This window comes from Lissotriton vulgaris, chromosome 9, assembly GCF_964263255.1.
Source record: "Lissotriton vulgaris chromosome 9, aLisVul1.2, whole genome shotgun sequence".
Classification (NCBI taxonomy): domain Eukaryota; kingdom Metazoa; phylum Chordata; class Amphibia; order Caudata; family Salamandridae; genus Lissotriton; species Lissotriton vulgaris.
In genome coordinates this window covers 890,555,302-890,576,284 of record NC_141697.1, presented here as the reverse complement: position 1 = coordinate 890,576,284, position 20,983 = coordinate 890,555,302, and the positions used below count along the sequence as shown (strand labels likewise).

Here is a 20,983-nt window from a genome sequence, read left to right as displayed (position 1 = left end):
GTGCGAGGTGCCATGGCTTCAAAATCGTATCTGTTGGGGGCTAATATTCAAGATATAATGCATTGTGCAGATTGGTCGTCTGAGTCTACATTCAGACAGTTTTATTATAAGCCGGTGGGAGACATTACTTCTGTGGTTTTTAATACAGCTTTGAACTAGCATAATCTGAAGCCTCCGGTTCTGTAATAGAATCAAAAATTAGCTAGCATTCGCGCAAAAAATTCTATTCTATTGAGGACACGGAGGCGAGGATTATCCCACCCGGCTATGTTCAATGTATGATCATGCTTGCCCACCTGTTTTATGATTAATCTGTTATTTGCAGCAGTTACGGGTTGTTTATTTCGTTTTTTCCAGGTAATGACAAGAACAAAGAGTAAGAAGTCTTCAGTTGAAGAATGATGTTGGAACAAGGTTCCGGTTATTCCATGTTGGAGAAGTTATAGACTGTTTATGGTTCATGGACTTGTGCAGTTCGCGCAAAGAAAGAGGAAGCTGGAGGTGTAACCTAGGCTCTTATGGGTGCTGAAGGGGGCGTGGCTACGCCAAGCATCATGGACTTTGAAGTTTTATTTGCACTAAACTGTATGTTTATTTGCTGCTGTGTTTTATACAGTAAAGAAAGAGAAGCATAATCCTCGCCTCCGCGTCCTTAATAGAATTGAAAATTCTTGGCGCGAATGCTAGCTAATTTTTGATTGTTATATGGAGCTGCAGCCCTCTAATTAGATGAACTGGTTTGTTTTTCCCCCCCCAAGGACTCATGGGAAATGTAGTTTATGTTCTAAAAATTAGATCAGCGTAAAAGGCTGCTGGTTGATTACAGTGAAGAAAGCAAAGACTAATCCTCACCTCTGGGTTCTGATTTAGAATGTACCCGACCCATCAGGCCCTATGCACGTTCTTCCACAATCCAGACTCCCATGCATGAACTCTTATGGCTGCCATATCCACAACAAAACACAAATAACTCCAAAATTCCACCTTCTAATGCAGCAATGACGGCAACATAATACTCCCACAACTACCCGATACGTCCCTCTACAAGACTATTTAGGTCATCCGAATCAAATCAGACAAAGCTCCACCACCCTTACCTGTATTGACAAGGCTATATAGCAACCTACTTGCTCAACATGGTTAATGTAAATTCCCCATATTAACATAGTAAAGCTATTCTAATATTAACAGCTCACACTTACCATTTAACCCCTTCGGAGCGGACATTTTTCCATCTCATGTATTTTGTGTTTGTGGTAATTCGTACTTAAGCCTTCATAACTTTTTCCACAAAGATATCCAACCCAAATGAGTCATTTTATCCTCACATATTCGGTATTCAAAAGGTACCCTGAGTTTGTGGTTTCCTCTGGAGTGAACTGAGAAGATAGCCAAAATAAATATTTTTTTTGTTGGAGGGAAAAGTGCTGAACAAAAACGTATTTTTCCCCAAAAAATGTCACCAAAAGGTTTGCAGTGCCAAGATCAGTCTTCCTGGCCTTCAGGAACAAGCAGCCGTAAAATAATGAAAAGGTTTAAAAAAAAATAATGGCATGGACTGAAGCAGCTTTAGAAATGTAAACTCAAAGGTGCAGTTCATGCAGGTGAGAAGACTGAGACACACGACTGATAATGTGCCGATTTAAAGTTCAGGTTCAGCCGAAGGCCTGATTTGGTCATCTATTGGCACAATTTTAACAAATGCCGTGGTTCAAGAAAATGAATCAAACAGGTTTAGTGGCATATGCAGTAATGTGGACTATCACTTCTAGGACGGTTGATACACACAACAGGAAATCTTGTTACCACTTCCTAATCAAGGAGCTGGTACTTACTGCTCCAACACCTGAGACAGTGTGGCAATCTCTTTTTATCATTACCAGATGATGTACCATACATTAATCTGTGCAATCAAGTACATGCTATGCCTTCATGCTCACTTTCAGACATTCAAGGTGCTTACAAACAGTAAGCACCCCCCCCCCCCCCAACTGGAAAGGTCCCGGCACCTCCTTAATAACACCCAGTAGTTATGGCTTTAAAATTTGAATGACCCAGTATAGCACCACAGAAGACACAAAATCCCCATTTAGAGACCAAAATATACCATCTAATATAGGTCACAAAGCAAGTTATATGCAGCAAAAGAAAGATTTAATTTCAAGACTGATCTCGCAGTAGGCTTCCACTAGCATTAACATAACATGAAGGGATACCACTGCAATATCAATCGTATGACTCGGGTGCCAGTAATGTGTCTTCATACATAAGACATGGGCATGACGAGAATAAGATCAATGGAACCACAGACCCCAGGCTCCACCGCTTCCTGACATCACTCCTAGCACCCTTAGGCTCTCAAAGCTAGCCGTAAGGCCCTAATGCGTGGGACGCGCCAGGCCAGGCACTGACCAGACAAGGCCAGAATGGGTCCTCCTGACATTCTTGATCCAAACCTACTGGAAGGTAATGGCTTTTGATTTTTTCAATAGTTGGTATGCAGGACTGCCTTAGGCGCTCAATATGGTTCTGACTGAGCGCCTTTTACCACAATCGAACATGTGTTATACTCAAAAGTAGGTGTAGCAACCTCTTGGACTATATTGCCTACCCACACTACCAATCGGCTGTTGCCTGTATATACTCTACCCTATAGACTGGTGATAGACTTGGGAAAGTGTTCTATTTCTTTGTGTTACTTCCTCTTTTTTTGTACCCTTTCCAAGCAGGCGTACGGTCGTATAGGTGCTATGGGTAAACGTAAGGGAACTAATATCCCACCATCATTTGATAACGTCCGGGGAACTAGTGACTCGTTTGTAGTGTGGGCAGTTAACGTGATCGCCCAAGAGATAGATATAGTAAGTAGAACAACATCTCTACTAGGGGAGGGATTGGGTGCAGTATTACTGGGTTCCCTGTAGATGGAATAGCCATACCTCCAGTAACAGAGCCTGACCAGGAAAAACTATGGCCCTAGTGCTGCCGATAATTTGGCCATCCAAACTAACGAGGCAACACTATCCCATAGCACAACTTCTGTTAATCCTTCCACTCCCAAAAGAAAAAGGAAATGTAGACTACCAGTGTTATGCCTGGAGGAACACATACCCCTAAGACTTCAATGTAATCTTTTTCAGAGGCTGAGACAGGAACACTCGTTTTGGGGGATTTAAAATGAACCTCATTATTGGCTGGGATTACCTCTAGAATTGAAGCCCTGTTAGCACCAATCCAAGAGAAGCTAGAGTCCTTGTTAGCAGAAGTTAAGCAGATTAGGACACCACCTCAAACCCCCTATGGGGCATTTCAAGGTGGTGTCCGACAGGGCACTACTATCAACTACAACTACCAACTTACCAAGGGCTAGTACAGAGACATCTAGAGTTAAAACTGAGAAGCCACACGTCGCGGTGCTATAACTGAATCCACTCCCAGGGATCATGTGTGACCTCTTGCTTCTATATCCCAAATACAGCAACAGCCCAGGATACTTAATGTAAATAATACGCACCTGACGGGCTTCTATACAGCAGAGAAAAGTTTTGTAGTGTAATAAGATGCCAATGTAACTAGGAATTGCCCACCATCTAGTTGCCTTCTAGTTGATAATGTGTCCTCTGGATCCGACCCTTTGCCCATGTGATGGTCAGAGTAAGCAAAGCACTGTGACTGTATGCTGTTCTGTGTTTTTTATTCTGGTTTTAGAAGTCACTACTAAAAACCACTTTTGCTTGTGTATGGAAATGAATCACACATTGCTGCCTTAAATACTTGTCCGAACTAAATGATGCTAGGGTTTGTCTTAATGTCGCACTTTTTATTACAAATGCAATATACACAAAAGTATTGTGGATTTTAAATGGAGACTGCACCCCTTTTAAAATATTTTAGGTGTATTTTAAACATGATTAACTTTGGCTCCACGTTCTTTATCAAGTGTTGCCTTGTATTATCTTTTACAAATTGATAACATTCACGTGTAATGCAATCAGACTTATTTATGTTCACTTTTATAGTCGTTTTACACATACCGAATAAAGTTTTTTGAATTAGAATTTTAACAAAGATCAACTGGGAAAATTGCAAAGACTTGCTAATAATATGGTCACAGTTTTTCTACTTCAGAAGATATACAACCTAAATAATTCTTCCACAATAAATTCAAAGATTACCCATACAGTCAAATTGCAATGAGTGCTAAAATACCTTTGCTCCAAGCAATAGTACATGATTTGAGGAGTTGGTTTACGCTCAACCATGCGTTTCTAAAGACGACTACCTATATCTAAAACTATCTGACTGTGCGTCAAAAGCAGCAGTGCAAGACCACGGCAATTTAGCAGTTCAGATTTGGCTACTCTTCCTGGAGTTGTCTCTATGTATCTCTCAATGCCTTGCCAACCACCTCACCCACAACCCTTTAGTACCAGTCCACGTTCTTTTCTCCACCTAACAATGTCTTACTCCCACTCCCTCCCAAGCAGGTATTTAATTATGCGGCACAGTCCAAATACATTCTGGAATACAGATCGAGGAGTAGCTCTTTCCAAAAGCATATTCAGAAAAGCTCAAAGCATGCCAATGACAAAAGATTAGCTGAAGACTCACAAATAAGATAAGCTAGACAGTTTGCTTTTTTGAACAAGTATTTATTAACACTTTGATACGAGAAAACTTTTAAAATTGCAATCTCTGATTCAAATAGAGAACACAACTGAAATATTATAAAACAAGAACATAACATGTCGGATGTACAAGAAACTGAAAACGGAGGAACACAAATAACCCAATGGCATCCACTACAAAGCATTTACATACCAAGGGGAAAAAAGAAATTAGCAGTCCGTCACCATGGTCGTAAGCTATACAAAAAAATAAAAAAGATTTAATTTCTCTTTTTAAATTGTGATTATACTGGGGGGGAAAAAAAGGCTTGTTAGCCTCAAAAGGATAGGATTTTAAAATGTATGTTTGTGATTAGGGATATGTCCGTTCTCCCTCAGCACCATAACATTGGACTACACGCTTCTCCTAAATTACTACAGCAAGAAAGTATTAAAAAGCAGACGTCTACATTAGGTTAAGGCAGACATACTGCACTGCAGCCTAGGCGCGCTCTCCACGGATCCGACGTGCCAGCTGGATATCCTTGGGCATGATGGTGACACGCTTGGCATGAATAGCACACAGGTTGGTGTCCTCAAACAGGCCCACCAGATATGCTTCGCTGGCCTCCTGTATTAAAAAAACAAAAAAAACCGATTAGAGGGCATTTTCTTGTTGCTTTACTCTGGTAATTCAATAATTCACTGAGGCATTATAATTTGTATGTTTTTTGCCCCCAATTTCCCTTAACATGCAGGGTCTTGGATGTTGAAATGGACTCCTAAAAGTCAAACTGAGCAACCATGTGGATTATCAGCAAATCTTACTTTTGGATACTGATAAGGGAACTAAAAAATGGTTGGGAAAAAAAAAAAAAAGCACTTTTTGGGAGACCGCCACCCACTGAACCACATAATAAAGAATAGCACTGAATAGGTCCAACACAGACATAACACGCTAGCTGAAACTCTAACTAAAATGCATTCGTTGCAAGTGAGCAATATTTGCCTATACATTTCACGTTAACAGACAACATTCATGTTAAAACAGACTACCTGAAACAGCATTTCGCTCAACAGCAAATTAGCATTTGCCTTCCAATGTTTCTAATACAGCACATGATATATGCATTAAGATGCAACTGCACGTGGTTTTAGTACACTTTTCACTAGAACTATATTATGAGATTAGATGATGTACTACCAACATGTAAAAAGTGTACCAAAAAAAGTACATAAAAAAACCATTAACATCTCTATCATCGCAATTTTGTTCAGGTAAACGTCTTATCTACTGCTTCGAGCCAAAGATGTTTGTTTTTTGTTTCCAGTATTGCTTTTGTGTTTAAAAGTACTAGACTGGTCTCAAGAAAGAGTCCAGCTCTGCATCATCCAGCGAATTAGGAAGAGGTCAGTTAACATTTGCATTGTCTCGCATCATCTAGACATTTTATTGAAGGTACAGCGGCCAAGGCAGACTCCCAAATGACCCATTCCAGCTGCATTTATTGGCACAGGTATCCCACGTAAACTTTGGCTCAACTCCAAACAAACATTTAAATTAAATTGGGTCACTCGTGCATTCAGCATCTCTGTTATGAGGTGCTCGTGGCAACTGCCCTTTAAATACCTTGTATATGGAAAACGAGGCTTACAGAGCCAGTTTACTCCAACCAGCTGACTGACACAGTTAGCTATTCCTGAATCCACCCTAAAATATTTGGAAAAGATTCCAAGTCACCACACATACTATCTCATTTTTTTTTGCTGTGAGCCATTCAGATTATCATGACTGGACAGGATGGAAATCCCTAAATAAGAGAAACATACGCAAGCCAAGGGTTGGGAAAGAAAGGAGCACCTGTAATGCCCCGATTGCAGCACTCTGGAACCGCAAATCGGTCTTGAAATCCTGAGCAATTTCACGGACAAGACGCTGGAAAGGAAGCTTGCGTATCAGCAGCTCAGTCGACTTCTGGTACCTTCTAATTTCTCGCAGAGCCACAGTTCCAGGCCTGGGATGAAAGAGAAAGGTCAGTTTGCTACTTGCTAAAAGGCATACACTGCAAAAGCACGATGTGAGGCTAGAAAACACTCCAGTTACAAGCAGACTCGTATTCTTTCTAAATAGCAATAGGTCTTCTCAAATGGAAGGTTTTTTTTATAATTGTTTTTAAGTTCTTCACTACTTGTCAGACCACAAACCTCCCCCTACGACTTCTTGTGGAGCAAATAAACGAACAGTAATTTTTTTCCGGGTCTAATAACTGATGCGAATGATTAAGTGAGGGAAAACCAAGAGACCCAACAGAAGTAATACCCACTAAAAACTGAGAAGTGTCTCATAGGAAGGGAGAGGATGTCAGACAAAATAAAGGTATGACATGTTTGGGACTCATCCTTGTGTTACAACCAACCTTTGTACATAATATGTTCAACCCCACGCTCAACACGGTTTGAAATCTAGCTGTAGCTACATTGAGATAGGTAATGCCTTTAGCATGCTCAGACTAAGAAAAATAATTTTCTTTGAACTCTCGACCTGTAACGATGGGGTTTCTTCACCCCACCAGTAGAGGGAGCACTCTTCCTTGCTGCTTTTGTAGCAAGCTGTTTCCTTGGTGCTTTGCCACCAGTGGATTTTCGAGCAGTCTGCTTGGTACGAGCCATTGTGAGAAGATTTCAGTGCAACAGTTGCAGCTGGGGAGAAAAAAAACCGGAAATTAATTGTATCAACCACCATTTGCCTTAAAGAACACAATTGTCCTCAACAGTATTTCAGTTGTGTAATCTGCACTTCTGTATATGGTCACAATAAGCAGATGGATGGATATCGCACACAATGCAGTATAGCTCATCAAGAGGACGACCAGTCTAGGTCACAAGAGAGCAAGTAACTTCCAGCTAGTTTTTATGAATTGTCTTGCAACAATGCGGTATATACTAGACGCGAGTGTGTGAGGACATCTACTCATTCAACATCTAAATATAACTTAATACTCACAAAGCTAAAATGCCCGTAGTCTGTAATCTTCATCTGACACTCAACTCAAGCCTTAAGAACACTTCCCAACCACATAACCCCCTGCTTATTCAGGCGTTAAGAAAGTCAACGCCAACAAAAATACTGAATGATCCCAGGATAGGACTGCAGGTATAAAACGCCACCTACATTTTGTATTTTGGTTGACGATGTAGTGCAGTGCAAGTCACTCCTGGAGCAAAAAGTTGTCCACTGGGAAGGGGATATTGGTATTATTCCCATAGAGAGGCAATCTTGTTTGCACCCAGATGTGACATGCAGGGGATGAATAAAAGGCCACCGGGCATAAGGGCAGTAATCCACACGCAAACGGTTTGTATAGGTTTCCTTGCCCTACACTGGCGACGAGAAGCCAGACAGCTATGTTGGCAGACCCACGCTACACAACCTAAATCAATGCTGTGGAGCTGTGATGCCACAGTGCGGGATGTCAGCAGGCATTATCGCCCGGACTCTGTGCACAGAAAGAAAAGCTAGTGTTGTAGCAGAAACAGAAGGCCACTGCTGGTGCAAGGCCTCCCTAGCGCCATGTGGTAAGCACGCCAGCACTTGCCAACAACCAGAAGACACGCCCAGCTTCGTTCACTTGGCCAGTCAGGGCAATTTAGCAAGCAGAAGAGTGCAAGAGAGCACTGCATACTGCATCAACACAGTATCAAGATAAGAAAAAAACACAAAGAAAAGGTGGAGAAAGAGCCCAACTAAGTCCTACAGAAGGGCCCCAGCTTTGAAAGGGCAAGCAGCCAGGAGGGGGAATTGAGGTCACAACCTAGAAGCACCCAGCAGGGCCCGGAGGGAAGCCAGAGACAAAAGCACAGGAGGCAAACAGTCAATCACAGCTCACCCACCAGAGGAGCTGCAGAATGCGGAAAGATACTCGGCACACATGGCACCTACAGCCTGCACGACAAGCACCAGAAATGCACGCCAAAGGCGACATACAGTCTGTAAATAACCAGATGCGAAGTCACGCTTCAAAAAGAGTAAGACCAAGCATAGGGTATAAATGGCATATCAGCACTTGAAACCTTAATCATTGGACCCACAGCACCACACACCCCCAAAAGGAAGACCAGGGTCAAATATATATACCTGTGTGGGCTCCTATTTGAGGTAACTTGTTTGATGGATTTTTCACGGCTGGCCTCAGCCGCTTGAAGGAGCGCAGAGACATGAAGCAGCACCACAACCCACTGGGGTATTAATCATTATTTACTGTGCTACTGAACACTTGGCGACTCACTGGAGAAAGTAATTGCACTACAGATCCCATAATGCTACAAGAGAACCACGCCCAATGGGGCAAGAATCAAGACCTACCAGTGTGGGCTCCTATTTGAGGTAACTTGTTTGATATATATATATATATATATATATGTGTCTGTGTCTACAGCCTTGAGAAAGTCTAAGTACTAACTGTGTACAGACGAAACACGTGTTGGCTGCATTTCACGTCTGAGTATAACCTTGCAAAAGAACAGGATATAAAAGAAAACTATACACTTAAGCATCGTGATCTGGTCATCTTGTCCTGGTGGAATTCTGGATCAGTTTAGGTCATTATTAACATTGTGCATATATATGGAACATAGAAACACTCTAGTTTACATTCTTGTGATGGTCAAGATAATGTATAATAGTTAGGGTGTGCATTAGTAACCTTTTTTGGATGTTCATAACAGCAGGTTGTTTTCAACTTGCAAATAGCACACTTTGGTAGGGAGCGTCTGGTTTGCTTAGCACCCGCTGTACTTACAGCAACTATTTACCTAATACGCTCCCAACTGTTGTGATTACAAAATAATAGTTTTATCTGACTGTCTACTTGTATTATTGTTTTAGTTGATTGACTATTCTCCCTCATGTATATACCCTATTCTGCTACTCATTCCTATAAGTACTCTTTGCTCAAAAGTTGTTAACCGCTCTCTTGTTTTTCCTACCCACTGTTTTTCTTGTGCTTGATGTAAAGCGCTCTGATATCTGCTAAGATCTTGTTCGCACTATATAAAACCTTCAAATAAATAATAAATATAGATTTAATCTTGTTCTGATGTGCGGTTTCTCCCTATTAGGGAACACTACTACCATTCTGTTCTTGTGTATAGCCGAAAAGGCATGTGGTTTTCAGACTGCAATGCTAGCCTGGTGAATGGAATAAAAATGTGCCTCCCCAAGGAGTCCAGCGTCTGATTCCCGTTTGACTTTGCCTTTTTTGCACAGTTCTCAAAAAGTTGCGCCGTCTCTGGATTTTTCAGACTATGTTTTTACTGGGTTTAGGACACTGGGCACTTTACCACCTCTGACCAGTGCTAAAGTGCAAGTGCTCTCTGTGTAAATTGTATTGGGATTAGTCTATCCATGATTGACATGTGTTTTACTAGTAAGTCCATAGTAAAGTTACAGAAGGGGTGCCCAGGGCCTGTAAATCAAATGTTACTAGCGGGCCTTCAGCACTGATTGTGCCACCCACATGAGTAGTTCTGTAAACTGGTCTTAGACCTGCCACTGCAGTGTCTGTGTGCAGTTTTAAACTAACCTTTTTACCTGACGAGTGCACCTACTTGCCAGGCCCAAACCTTTCCTTTAATTACATGCAAGTCACCCCTAAAGATTGGCCCAAAACAGCCCAATAGGCAGGGTGCAGTGTATTTGAAAGGTGCGAAATGTACTGGTGTTTTTTTACATGTCCTAATAATTAAATGCTGCCAATTTAGTTTTTTACTATTGCAAGGCTCTTCTCTCCCATAGCGCAATATGGGGGATTGCCGCAAAATAAATGGTGTCATTTTGGCATTGGGAGCAGATAAGAGATTTGGGGTCTCTAAAGTCACAATTTTACACATATTTTGGTTAAGTTTGTTTTTAAATTGAGAGTTTGAAGATGCCACTTTCAGAAAGAGTATCAAAGAACAACGTTTCCTGTGGTATAATACTTTATATTATACACTTAGTATGTAGCTTAATAGCAATTTCCACTAACACAGATGGCGAAAAGAAATGCACAACCAATTATATACATCTCAGTAATGTTTTTTAATTCAAAACATTAATTGCATTCAATCATATTTGTCTTTGTCTTCACATGACTATGTGACAAATCAAATAGGATTGAATGTAATTAATGTTTTGAATTAAAAAACATTACTGAGATGTATATAATTGTTGTGCATTTCTTTTCGCCATCCCACTCAACCCTCTGTGTTAGTGGAAATTGCTATTAAACTACATACTAAGTGTATATTATAAAGTATTATACCACAGGAACCGTTCTTTGATATACCAGTCTGCCCTGGTTCCTATGTGAGTAGGGTTCTCCTTGTTTCCTTTGAGACTTTCAGAAAGTGGGCATTTTCTTGCACAACCATTCTGTGCCTGCTCAAGTCAGTAGAATACACGCCTGGGCTGGCTGACTGCTAGTATCTCGTGCATTCACTCTAGATAGCCACACTAAGGGAGCTTGTCATTGTCACCTGAATAGGGCTGTATCTGTCCTCAGACAAAGTTGTCTCCATCACCTCGTAGTGTGTCTGGAGCCAGGCCAGTGATGGGTATAACAAAATAAAATGTTTTCCTGCAAGGCACTTTGGTTCACTTAACAGCGCAAACAAATCAAATGCCATGGACAACAAATTAAGGGTTCTCAAAAGGAATCCATTAAAACATAGGTACTAAAACATTTTCCAGGGGACCAAACGTTTGCCTGTAATGTGATAGAGGGCTGCATTTATGGCAGGTGGGCGTGAGGTTTGTAAGACATAGGGGAAGCAAAGCATTTACATATAAAGGCTGAATTGCAGTTTATGAAGCAAGAAAACCTGGGACTAATACTAGCTGCACCACTTGATCAAATTGTGTGATCCTAGACAATTGTTTTATTTCACTTCACCTTCTTTTTTTAATATCACATAAGAGGACCTCGAAATACATGACTTCAGGATGTGCACTGTATGAAACTTTCTCTTACATTTTATTCATTAAACTATGCCATCCATGTATAGTAGGAACCCTGACCACTCGGGAGCTAAACATAACTGACTTGCCTCTTAGTTCACTATTTGCAGTGTTGCCAGGGTGAAGGGGGAAGGATGAATGTTTCTAAATGTATCTTTGCAAACTCAATTTAAAGAAAAAAAAGAAATTCTCAATGCACTGATATAATCTAATGTACGAAGACGAAAAGCTATTGCATATTAACAAATTAAACTTTTTGAAATTTGAAGAGACTGTCGTATTTTTACAGTTGCAACATCTTTAAAAATGAAGATGTTCATAAATGTAAAATGATGAACTACAGCTCAATTACTTCCTTTAACTTTAGTTAAGATGTAATTAAATGCGTGCCTCTATTTAACATATTTCTCAACAATTTTGTTGAGTCAAGAAACAGCAGACCAGTGTGGCTGTTGACCAGGGGGCGCATGTTGAGGTCAGGAGGGTTGCATGCGGCCCCCAGGCTATCACTAAACTAGAACAATCTACTGGCTGGTGTCCATTGCAACTGCATTCAGCCCCAGAGGACACCGATAGGATTCACCATGATTGGCATACAAATTCAACATAACGAGCTGTTTGCCAAAGCAATAAATTCTGAATTACAACTGAAAATATAAGTTCGACCAAAGGGGTTTGTCAATGCTTGTTAAATAGAAGTGTAACATGGCAACATGTTGAGACTTCAGGACAGAGAAGTGCATGAAATGTTAAGGGTGTCATGGAATACACATGATGCAGGGTAATGAATAAAACATTTTGGTGGAAATAAGTCATGTGTATCCCTTCACCACCGTCCCTCTGCCATTCTTGGACACGTATTCTTATACAGTCATCTTTTTGTACTTTATCATCAAGGAGATACACAATGGTCGCACTTCGAAGTAAAGGCCCTAGCACCTTTAAACCTGTGCCCAAGGATTTTGGGGCCATATGTACGACCATTTCCATTTAGCGCCTCACAATTGGCGACACATTGCGAGTGGCAAATTGTGAGGTGCAGTGTGTTTAACACTGTTTGGGGTCGCAAATTGCGAGGTTCATTAATATTAATGAGCCTCTCGCAATTTGCGAGCCCATTGGGAATGCCAGCCCGCCCAGCGATTGTGGCCTGCTGGGCTCTGCAGGCCACCATGTCTCTGGGCTGCTTTTAAATAAAGCAGTTTTTATTAAAAAAATGCAGCCTGTTAACCATGCATTTAAAAAAAAAATGACAGTTTTCGTTTCATTTTCTAAGGGCAGGCAGTGGTCCTTGGGACCACAGCCTGCCTTTAAAAAATAATTTTGCATGCATTTGCAAAGGGGAAGGGGTCCCCTGGGGACCCCTTCCCATTTGCGAATGCATTAGCATCTACTTGAAGTAGGTGGTAATTGTGACTGTTTTGCGACCGCAAAACATTTGTACATGGTTGAGACTCGCTATTCGGAAGGGAATGCCCCTTCCAAATTGAAAGTTGCAAAACCTATTTAGAGAGTCGCAAACAAATTGTGACTCGCAAAATAAGCTAAGTACATGGCCCAATAGGTTTTTGCATGCGCAAACGGGTTCGCAAACCCGTTCGCACATATAAAAGCAGATCGTACATCTGGCCCTTAGTATTTTATATTTAAGTAATAGCCCCTCTGTCACATGTATTTCATTTGTTTTATAGCATCTCTCATACCATTGTAGGATGTCAGAGCACTGTACATCACACACATAGAGACATTGAATCATACATGTAAATCAGTGTGTATATAAAATGTTTAAAGAGTGCTTTGTCTGGAAAAGCACAAACTCAGGATTCAGAACATAACAGTGGCTAGGATTGACTTTAACATTAAAAATGTATTTCCACCCAAATATATCTTTTTAGCAGCATCAGGGTAATGAATAACTGGGACAAAATATAAATTACTAACTGGTACCATGCAGTTTGCAAGCAGCTCTTTGATGACAGTTTATAGGTCCCTCTGCTAGATTGCGATTGTCACTTATGAAGTGCACAGTAACAAAAGAATCTGTGACAAAAGCAGTAACCACGAACCTAGGCACATAAAACACTGCTTTTTAAGATGCATGTTACACGTTCTTTGCAGTAGGCACATTAACCCTCTGTGCTACATTAGTTGAATCAAAGCTGCCACTGAACAAAACTCTCCAGCAGGTACATTAATCACTGGCATTCTCTTGACACTTTTATTGTTGCTGGAAAGATGCTAATTATACAAGAAATGTTTCTGTGCTTTTAAAACTGTTGCCTATGGACCCCTGGGAATGTGTCACGGGCCCCTGGGGGTCCGCGGACCACAGTTTGGGAAACACTGATCTCGACAATTAAAAGACTTTATAAAAAAATGTCCCTATTGAGTTGTAACATTGCTTCTGTTTTTGTTCCATGTAACTATTAATCAGGGACAAGTAAAGCAGCTCCAGAACACATTTTAAAAAGCTTTATTCTTAGGTTTGCTGCAAAATGCCGGCATTAGGTGATTTCCCCAATTCTCGAACTGGTCTAGAAATTCAAATACTTTTAATACTGGTTAAAAAAATATAAACATAAAATAAATTTTTTAAAAATACTAGGTGCTACCCAGTACTTAATAAGGGAAGAGGCAGGGGTCATGTGTATAAATGTGGCTAGATTTGGTATTATATAAGGAGCAATAGTTTAGTCTGTTAAAACAAACAAAAGGGGCGCTGTACTGCACAGATATGCTGAAGTCACATTTGATGGTGATCTCATATGTGTAAATAACGACTAAGTGATTTAAAATATTTTCCCATAACAATTTGATACCAATTTATGGGTTAAGAGCAATTGGTAGGTCGAGTAGATATTTAACAGACTAGACCTGCAGGTCTGGTAACAATTTTCGAGGTTAGCAAACAACTCAACAATACACAAAATACCATAACATTCATACTCTCCATGTACCAACATTTAGTCCTACGTTGTATACAGCTTGCTTCGACTTGATAATCGAAATCATCCTAAGTGTAGAATAAACCGCACTCTACACGTTCTGATCTCCATGCATACTGCGAAAGTAAAACGGGTGCCCAAATAACAGGCACCCTTACTACACAGCTTTAATTAATCTACCGCGGGCAGTGAATAAAGTGATAATTGGGCCGACTCGGCAGCATTTTACGATCACGCATGCGCTATCAAAAAATATCGTTCTCGCTCTGGGCTGTGTGCTCTTCCGGGATCGCGTTAATGTTCCAAATGTACTGGAAGTATTTATTCCACATCCGTGACGGAGACTTAGATCATAGCCCATCATTTGTTTCTATGCTTAGGACCCCAAATGACTACCAATGACGTAATCTACAGCACGAGCATCGAGCTGAGTCAGTGTGCTAGTGTCAGGCCAATAAGCTGCAAGAGACGATCGTGTATTGGAGAAACAGGAATGAGTGGCACACTAAACAGCCAATGGTAGGTTGGCTATTTTCCACTCTGCGCCTATTAGGACTTGCTATGGTGAGGAGGGCGTGCATCCGACGCAAGCTGCCATGGCCGTTGCTGTCGGCGCGAGGCAGATACCGCGAGCCCCTCCCCTCACAGCGACAAGAGAATAGCTAACTATTCTACGGTAAACCACCGACAATAGCCGTCCTGAACATCAAAACCACGGAAAATAGAAGCCCGGCGTGGAATACCACCTTTCTGAAAGCAACGCCGTACCGAACGTTAACGTTGCCGGTGCCTTTATCTGCCACCGTTTTTTTACAAACGTTTGGTGATGTTAACTCATTTTTCCTTACTACTGAGCAATATTTTCCGGTGGCTGTCTTGGCGAACTAATGAAATATACCCTCTTTCCCATATCATTTGACCCTTTTACCTCGTGCGTGTTTCTTCTCTGCTTCTTTCTTCTCTCGTCGCTGACAGGAAATTTGTTCTCCCGCGCGCCAGACGGAGATAGTTATATCTAAGATTGGGGGAGGGGATTTGAGTTCCGCGGTCTGGTCCCGCTCTATCCCACAATGCAACGGTTCATAAGAAAATGGCGACGTGCCCCGTTGTATCCCATAATGCAATTTGGCTTCCATAGTAAAGCCATACTCCAGGAGTCAGCTCGCAACCCGGAAATGGCGTGACGAAATGGCTGTTATTTTATCCATGATTTTCTGCTTACAGCGCCATTAGTGTTTACCAGCACTGTCTCCATGGGGAATCATTACAAGTATTAATTCTGTCTCAAACGAAACACAGGCGTCTTATTAAACTATGTTTTAATGTGACAGTTTATCATAAATATAGCTGCGGAAGGTAAAACCTGTTTATAGGTATTATGCAAATTGTGTTGTGGCGTTGGGATTATGCTCCGTTATCTAGATTTAATGGACACCCGGTTTTAAGTTTGCATATGTGTGTGTGACATTTGTACATTTGAGCTGTACTAATGTGTGACCTTTTCATGACTGATATCCCGAGTGTCACTTTACCGCGTTTATCCGAATGCCCCTAATTGTTTTTGCATATATCTCACGTGCATCTAAGAACAATTAATACAAGATTTTCATATTTCTCAATCTCCCTCATAGCAACATCCTTAAAACTCCTGATCGAGTGCAGAGCCCTCCACAGCCGGTAGCCCCCAACAATCAGAGCTTTTACAGTAGAGCCCTCCGCGAACTAGTACCATCCTAAAACCAGCCCAAAGTCATATGTAACTTTCAGTATTACTATTGTAGTTTTCAGGGAAATGTGTGTGTGTGTGTGTGTATATATATATATATATATATATATATATATATATATATTTTTTTTTTTTGCTTAAATCTAATTACACTTACAGAGTCAAATATGTAGAACTCCTAGTACTTTAATTAGTAAATGCATTTTAAATATAAAAAATGAAAATATAGAGGTGAACCAATTCCTACTTCTAACAATGTTATGCAAGTACCATCACTCTTTTCCTAGCATATGTGTCCTTCACTTTACAGAAACCCTCCACAACCATCTTCACTGAACCACCTTCCTCCTCCTCCTCTCTACACCTTTGCAATACACCCATGTATTTTGATCGGAGCAAAGAGTTACTAATATTTAATGAGACAGGACCACTGAAGTGTATGGTAAGGGAAACACCAACCGTGTCCAAGGAAGTTGCCGCACACCCCCATGGAGCTGCCAAGGACAGGTAGCACCATCCTCAGACTCTACTCGCATACACTGGACACCATTCTCATGCAGAAGGGCTCCTAGCTTTCATAACGTTCCTAAAGTGCTGCATACATGCCTCCATTCAAGCTGCTGAGTTTTCGGCTTGCACATGTGTGACATTATGTTTTTAGTGTACTTAGGCGTGACATTTTAATGGCTCTGTCTCAGGCACACAAGGCAGCCAATTTAGGCAGGACAGTCATGACCGCTGCAGAACATGGGTCTCTCTGAATGTGACTGGGTTTATCACAGTGCTCTAAGACATTTGCTGTGCTGCCTCATCCCAGCCGAGGATGGTCTTTGTGTACATAGATCACTTTAGCCTAGCCACTCAGCACAGCACAAGCATGTGGTAAAGTATTAATAAACTAAAGTAGCGATTGCATCCACATTTCAAGCCCTGGCTGTGCCATACTTATAGCAATCTCGCCTTCAATCGACCACTGGCTGAAGATCTTCATTGCAGGCCGACAGGCTCCAATACCAGAAAGCAGAGTGCCTCGAGAAATAAGGGACAGACAAGAGGATCTCGATTTGCGTGACTTTACTTTTCAGAGCAGTGTTGCGTACACTGAACTAAGTTAAATTAATCTGTGATGCGTGGCACTTGGTAGGACTGTCCATTGGAAATGCAATTAATTTCTCACCTGACCTGGGCTCAGAATAATCCATTCAAGGGCCGGCCTCCAGCGTATGTGGTGTGTGCATGCTCCCCAAGCTGGTGGCTTTTGAGAGAGGTGTATTATTAATGTGTTGTGATTACAGACAGTGCACACCCCACACACTAGTGATGCCACAAAGCAAGTGATTTTGCTGCCTGACATTGCCTGCTGCTCACCTCACTGGGAGGGCAGTTGGCACCGGCACCGTCACCGTTGCATGTTAGTGCTGCTAACTCTCTGGTGGGTTGGTAAGTGGCTAACAATCTGTCACTGGTGGTGGTCAGAGGCTGGCTGCTGTTGACGAGAAGCAGTGCAGTGGACTGTCCTGAATAGCACACAGAGCCAGAGGCGGCTGTAAACGTACAAACTTGAGATGCTTAGAGGCGATCTAAGACAGTGTGACAGTGACAGGCGAAATGTGAAATCACTTGTTAGCTCAGAGGTCAAGGTAATTAAAGTAGGGGGCAAGAGTGTTAGGTGGCAACCCAATATGCATCAGCCCGCGCTATCATTGGTAACGCTTTTGCGGGCTAATACGGATTGCCTCATCAGTGACACCACGGGGAGTGGTTTTAACTTAAAGAAGCAACATTATGTAACATGCACACTTTATGGACATTGTATTTGTGAAACTGGTGACAGCTGTGGTCTTAAAGAAAGCAGGAGTCGTAATGAACTCCCAATCCTATACCTTCAACGTTACCCAGTGATGTTTCCTCGATAAAGTAAACACCTACTACATGTTGAGTGTTTACTACAGCTTTGATCCTTAGGAACACATATAACCATTTTTGTCCTTTCTCCTAGTTTTTCTTTAATATTCTGATATAATATTGTGTTTCCCGTTATTTATTTGAGTTCATTTGTAGAGAGATTAATTTATGGGTGCAGCTGGTTATGAGCAAAACACGAGTCATGAAGGTGTGAAATCCATTTTTCATATATTTGTGGTGTTTTAGCTTCAAAGTATGTTGAGTTGTACTTTGCAATATTATACATTGGCAATCGGCACTGCAGATATGGTTCAGATGTACTTGCCCTCGAAAATGCATTTTTTGATTTGTGTATAACTTTGGCTTCTATGGGTGTATCTGCATCAAATTTTACATTTGCTCTACCTAGTCAGCTAAAGTCCTGCTTGGCAAATTTAATGCAGTTCTGTGCAGTGGAACAAATGTGTGTTTTCCAAATTCAGCTCCCACAATTTTGCTAAAACATACAGCAAAACCACTGAAAGGTTTCACACCAAGCCTGTCATGAAAGTAATACTTTACTTAGAGCGTGCTTTTGTTGGTTTGGTGTAAATCGGTTCAGTAGTTTTTGAGGCAGTATTTAAACAAGCATATGCAATGCAATAGGTCTCGCATTAGGAAAGTTTGAGCTATTGGTATTGTAAATGACAAATTTGTTATTTATGTGTTGGTTTTGAAAATAGCGAAATTAATAGCTTTGTCATTTACAATGCGAATACTTTTAACTTTCGCAAATGTGACACCTATAGCATTTGTAATGCAATATGTGTTGTATGTACATGACTTAGATGTATTGATATTACAAACAACAATGGTTTTATTTATTTCTAATAATTAATACTTAAATAAAAGTTATTGTAATTTATAATGGCAATAGCTTAAACTTTGGTAAAAAACTTTTGGGAAGATTGTTCAGTGTATTTTATTGTAACGAAAATCCAGGAACAGAAGTGAAAGGTTAACATATTTTTTGTTACATTTGTAATAAAGCTTGAAACATTGAGAGAACATATTTGAACCAGGTGTTGTTGAATGGTTGTACAGATTGATGCTGTGGTGGCGCTGAGTGATGTTGTGGTTGCGACAAGTGATGTTGTGAGTGCGACGAGTGATGCTGTGGCTTTCAGTGATGCTGTAGTAGCACATAGTGATGGTGTGGTGCCCCTGAGTGATGCTTTGATGGTGCTGAGTGATGCTGTGGTGATGCGATAGACAGATAGAGTGAGGGTGATAGATAGATAGAGTGAGGGCGATAGATAGATTTAGTGAGGGCGATAGAGTGAGGGCGATAGATAGATAGTGGGAGGGTGATAGATAGATAGAGGGAGGGTGATAGATAGATTTAGTGAGGGCAATAGATAGATAGATAGAGTGAGGGTGATGGATAGATATATAGAGTGAGGGCGATAGATGGAGGGCGATAGACAGATAGAGTGATGGCAATAGATAGCTTGAGTGCGATAGATAGATAGAGTGAGGGCGATAGAGTGAGTGCGATAGACAGAAAGAGTGAGGGCGATAAATAGAGTGAGGGTGATAGATAGATAGAGGGCGATAGATAGATCAATAGATAGATAGAGCGAGGGCGATAGATAGAGAGTTGGCCATAGAGTGAGCGCGATAGATAGACAGATAGTGAGTTAATGATTTTCTGCTGTGGGCAGCGTGCTCCTCAGAAGCATTCCCCAGGAAAAGGAGGCTTTGTGCGAGCCGCATTCTAGGCAATTTACAGTGACGGGATGACGAGAGAGGCAGAGAATGTGATGAGAATTGCCGACCCGCAAGCCTCCATTTTTGCTGATGTGCATGAATATTAGTAATTAGTCTGCACACAAAGTGATAAATTTATCCCCCTTAGCCGTAGCCTTTGAACCACTGGCTCTATGTGTTGCATGCATGCGTTAACGTGGCAGTCTATTTTGGCCAGCAGGAGCACTCACAACACAATGAAAATGAACTACTATTACCCAATGTAACAGTACTCAATTCTTCCACCTTAGAAGCTGGAAGTGTGAGTTGGTCCTGCCAGGATGTGAATTGATGACCTTTATTACAGAACTGCAGATGTCTGCACCGAGCGTTTAAAACACAGAAGAATCTTGCTGTGAATGTATGTGTGTGTTCGTGCGTGCATGTATGTGAAAGAATTAGTACTAAATAGCACTGTGTGAGTTGGTCGTGCCAGGATGTGAACTGATGACCTTTATTACATAACTGCAGATGTCAGCAGCGAGCGTTTAAAACACAGAAAAATCTTGCTGTGAGTGTATGTGTGAAAGAATCAGAACTAAATAGCACGCCTGCGGGAGGGCGAACAAATAACTGATTCTTAAAGTAGGCTTTCAATAGGTCAACGTATAGTTGAGGAATACCTGTTATTTACAGTCCGCCCGCCAACTCTCTAAATCAGGCTGTCATTGACGAAGGTTATAAAAGCCCTGTTGTCCACGTCACCCTCAGTGCGTTTTGTCACATGTTTCAAATACTGCACGAAATGTGACGTCTATCAAGCGATGAATGCATGAATTACGCGCAGCAAGGGCTCATGAGGGTCCATTGTTCCTTGCATTGTTGGTGCTATCAGCAGTATAAGTGGCCATACAATTATATTTATTGTTAACATTTGTGAAATATATACTTTCGTGAATTGCCTTAAAGGGGGTGCTGAAAGATATCATGCAGAATCAATAACATTAATAAATATTGGATAGCGCTCAAGCACAGCCAGGAAGGTGTGCCAAAATCTGAGAGTGCGTAATTTTTT

General features: G+C 41.2%; 1 protein-coding gene across 1 annotated transcript; it reads right to left on the bottom strand.

Annotated features, from left to right (window-relative positions):
- Positions 1–4,631: 4,631 nt before the first annotated feature.
- Positions 4,632–15,626, bottom strand: LOC147692447 (histone H3.3A). The gene is made up of 4 exons (XM_086938648.1): positions 15,478–15,626; positions 7,150–7,307; positions 6,469–6,622; positions 4,632–5,238 (listed from the first exon to the last, which is right to left on the bottom strand). Exons 2-4 carry the CDS (start codon positions 7,275–7,277, stop codon positions 5,110–5,112), a joined length of 411 nt encoding a protein of 136 aa, XP_086794774.1. The 5' UTR covers positions 7,278–7,307; positions 15,478–15,626; the 3' UTR covers positions 4,632–5,109.
- Positions 15,627–20,983: the final 5,357 nt, after the last annotated feature.

Coding starts and splice junctions, on each gene's coding strand:
- LOC147692447 (XM_086938648.1), bottom strand. CDS start 7,277: ATGGCTCGTACCAAGCAGACTGCTCGAAAATCCACTGGTGGCAAAGCA. Junction 6,623..7,149: donor AAGAAACCCCATCGTTACAG/GTCGAGAGTTCA, acceptor CTTTCATCCCAG/GCCTGGAACTGTGGCTCTGC. Junction 5,239..6,468: donor CTGCAATCGGGGCATTACAG/GTGCTCCTTTCT, acceptor TTTTTAATACAG/GAGGCCAGCGAAGCATATCT.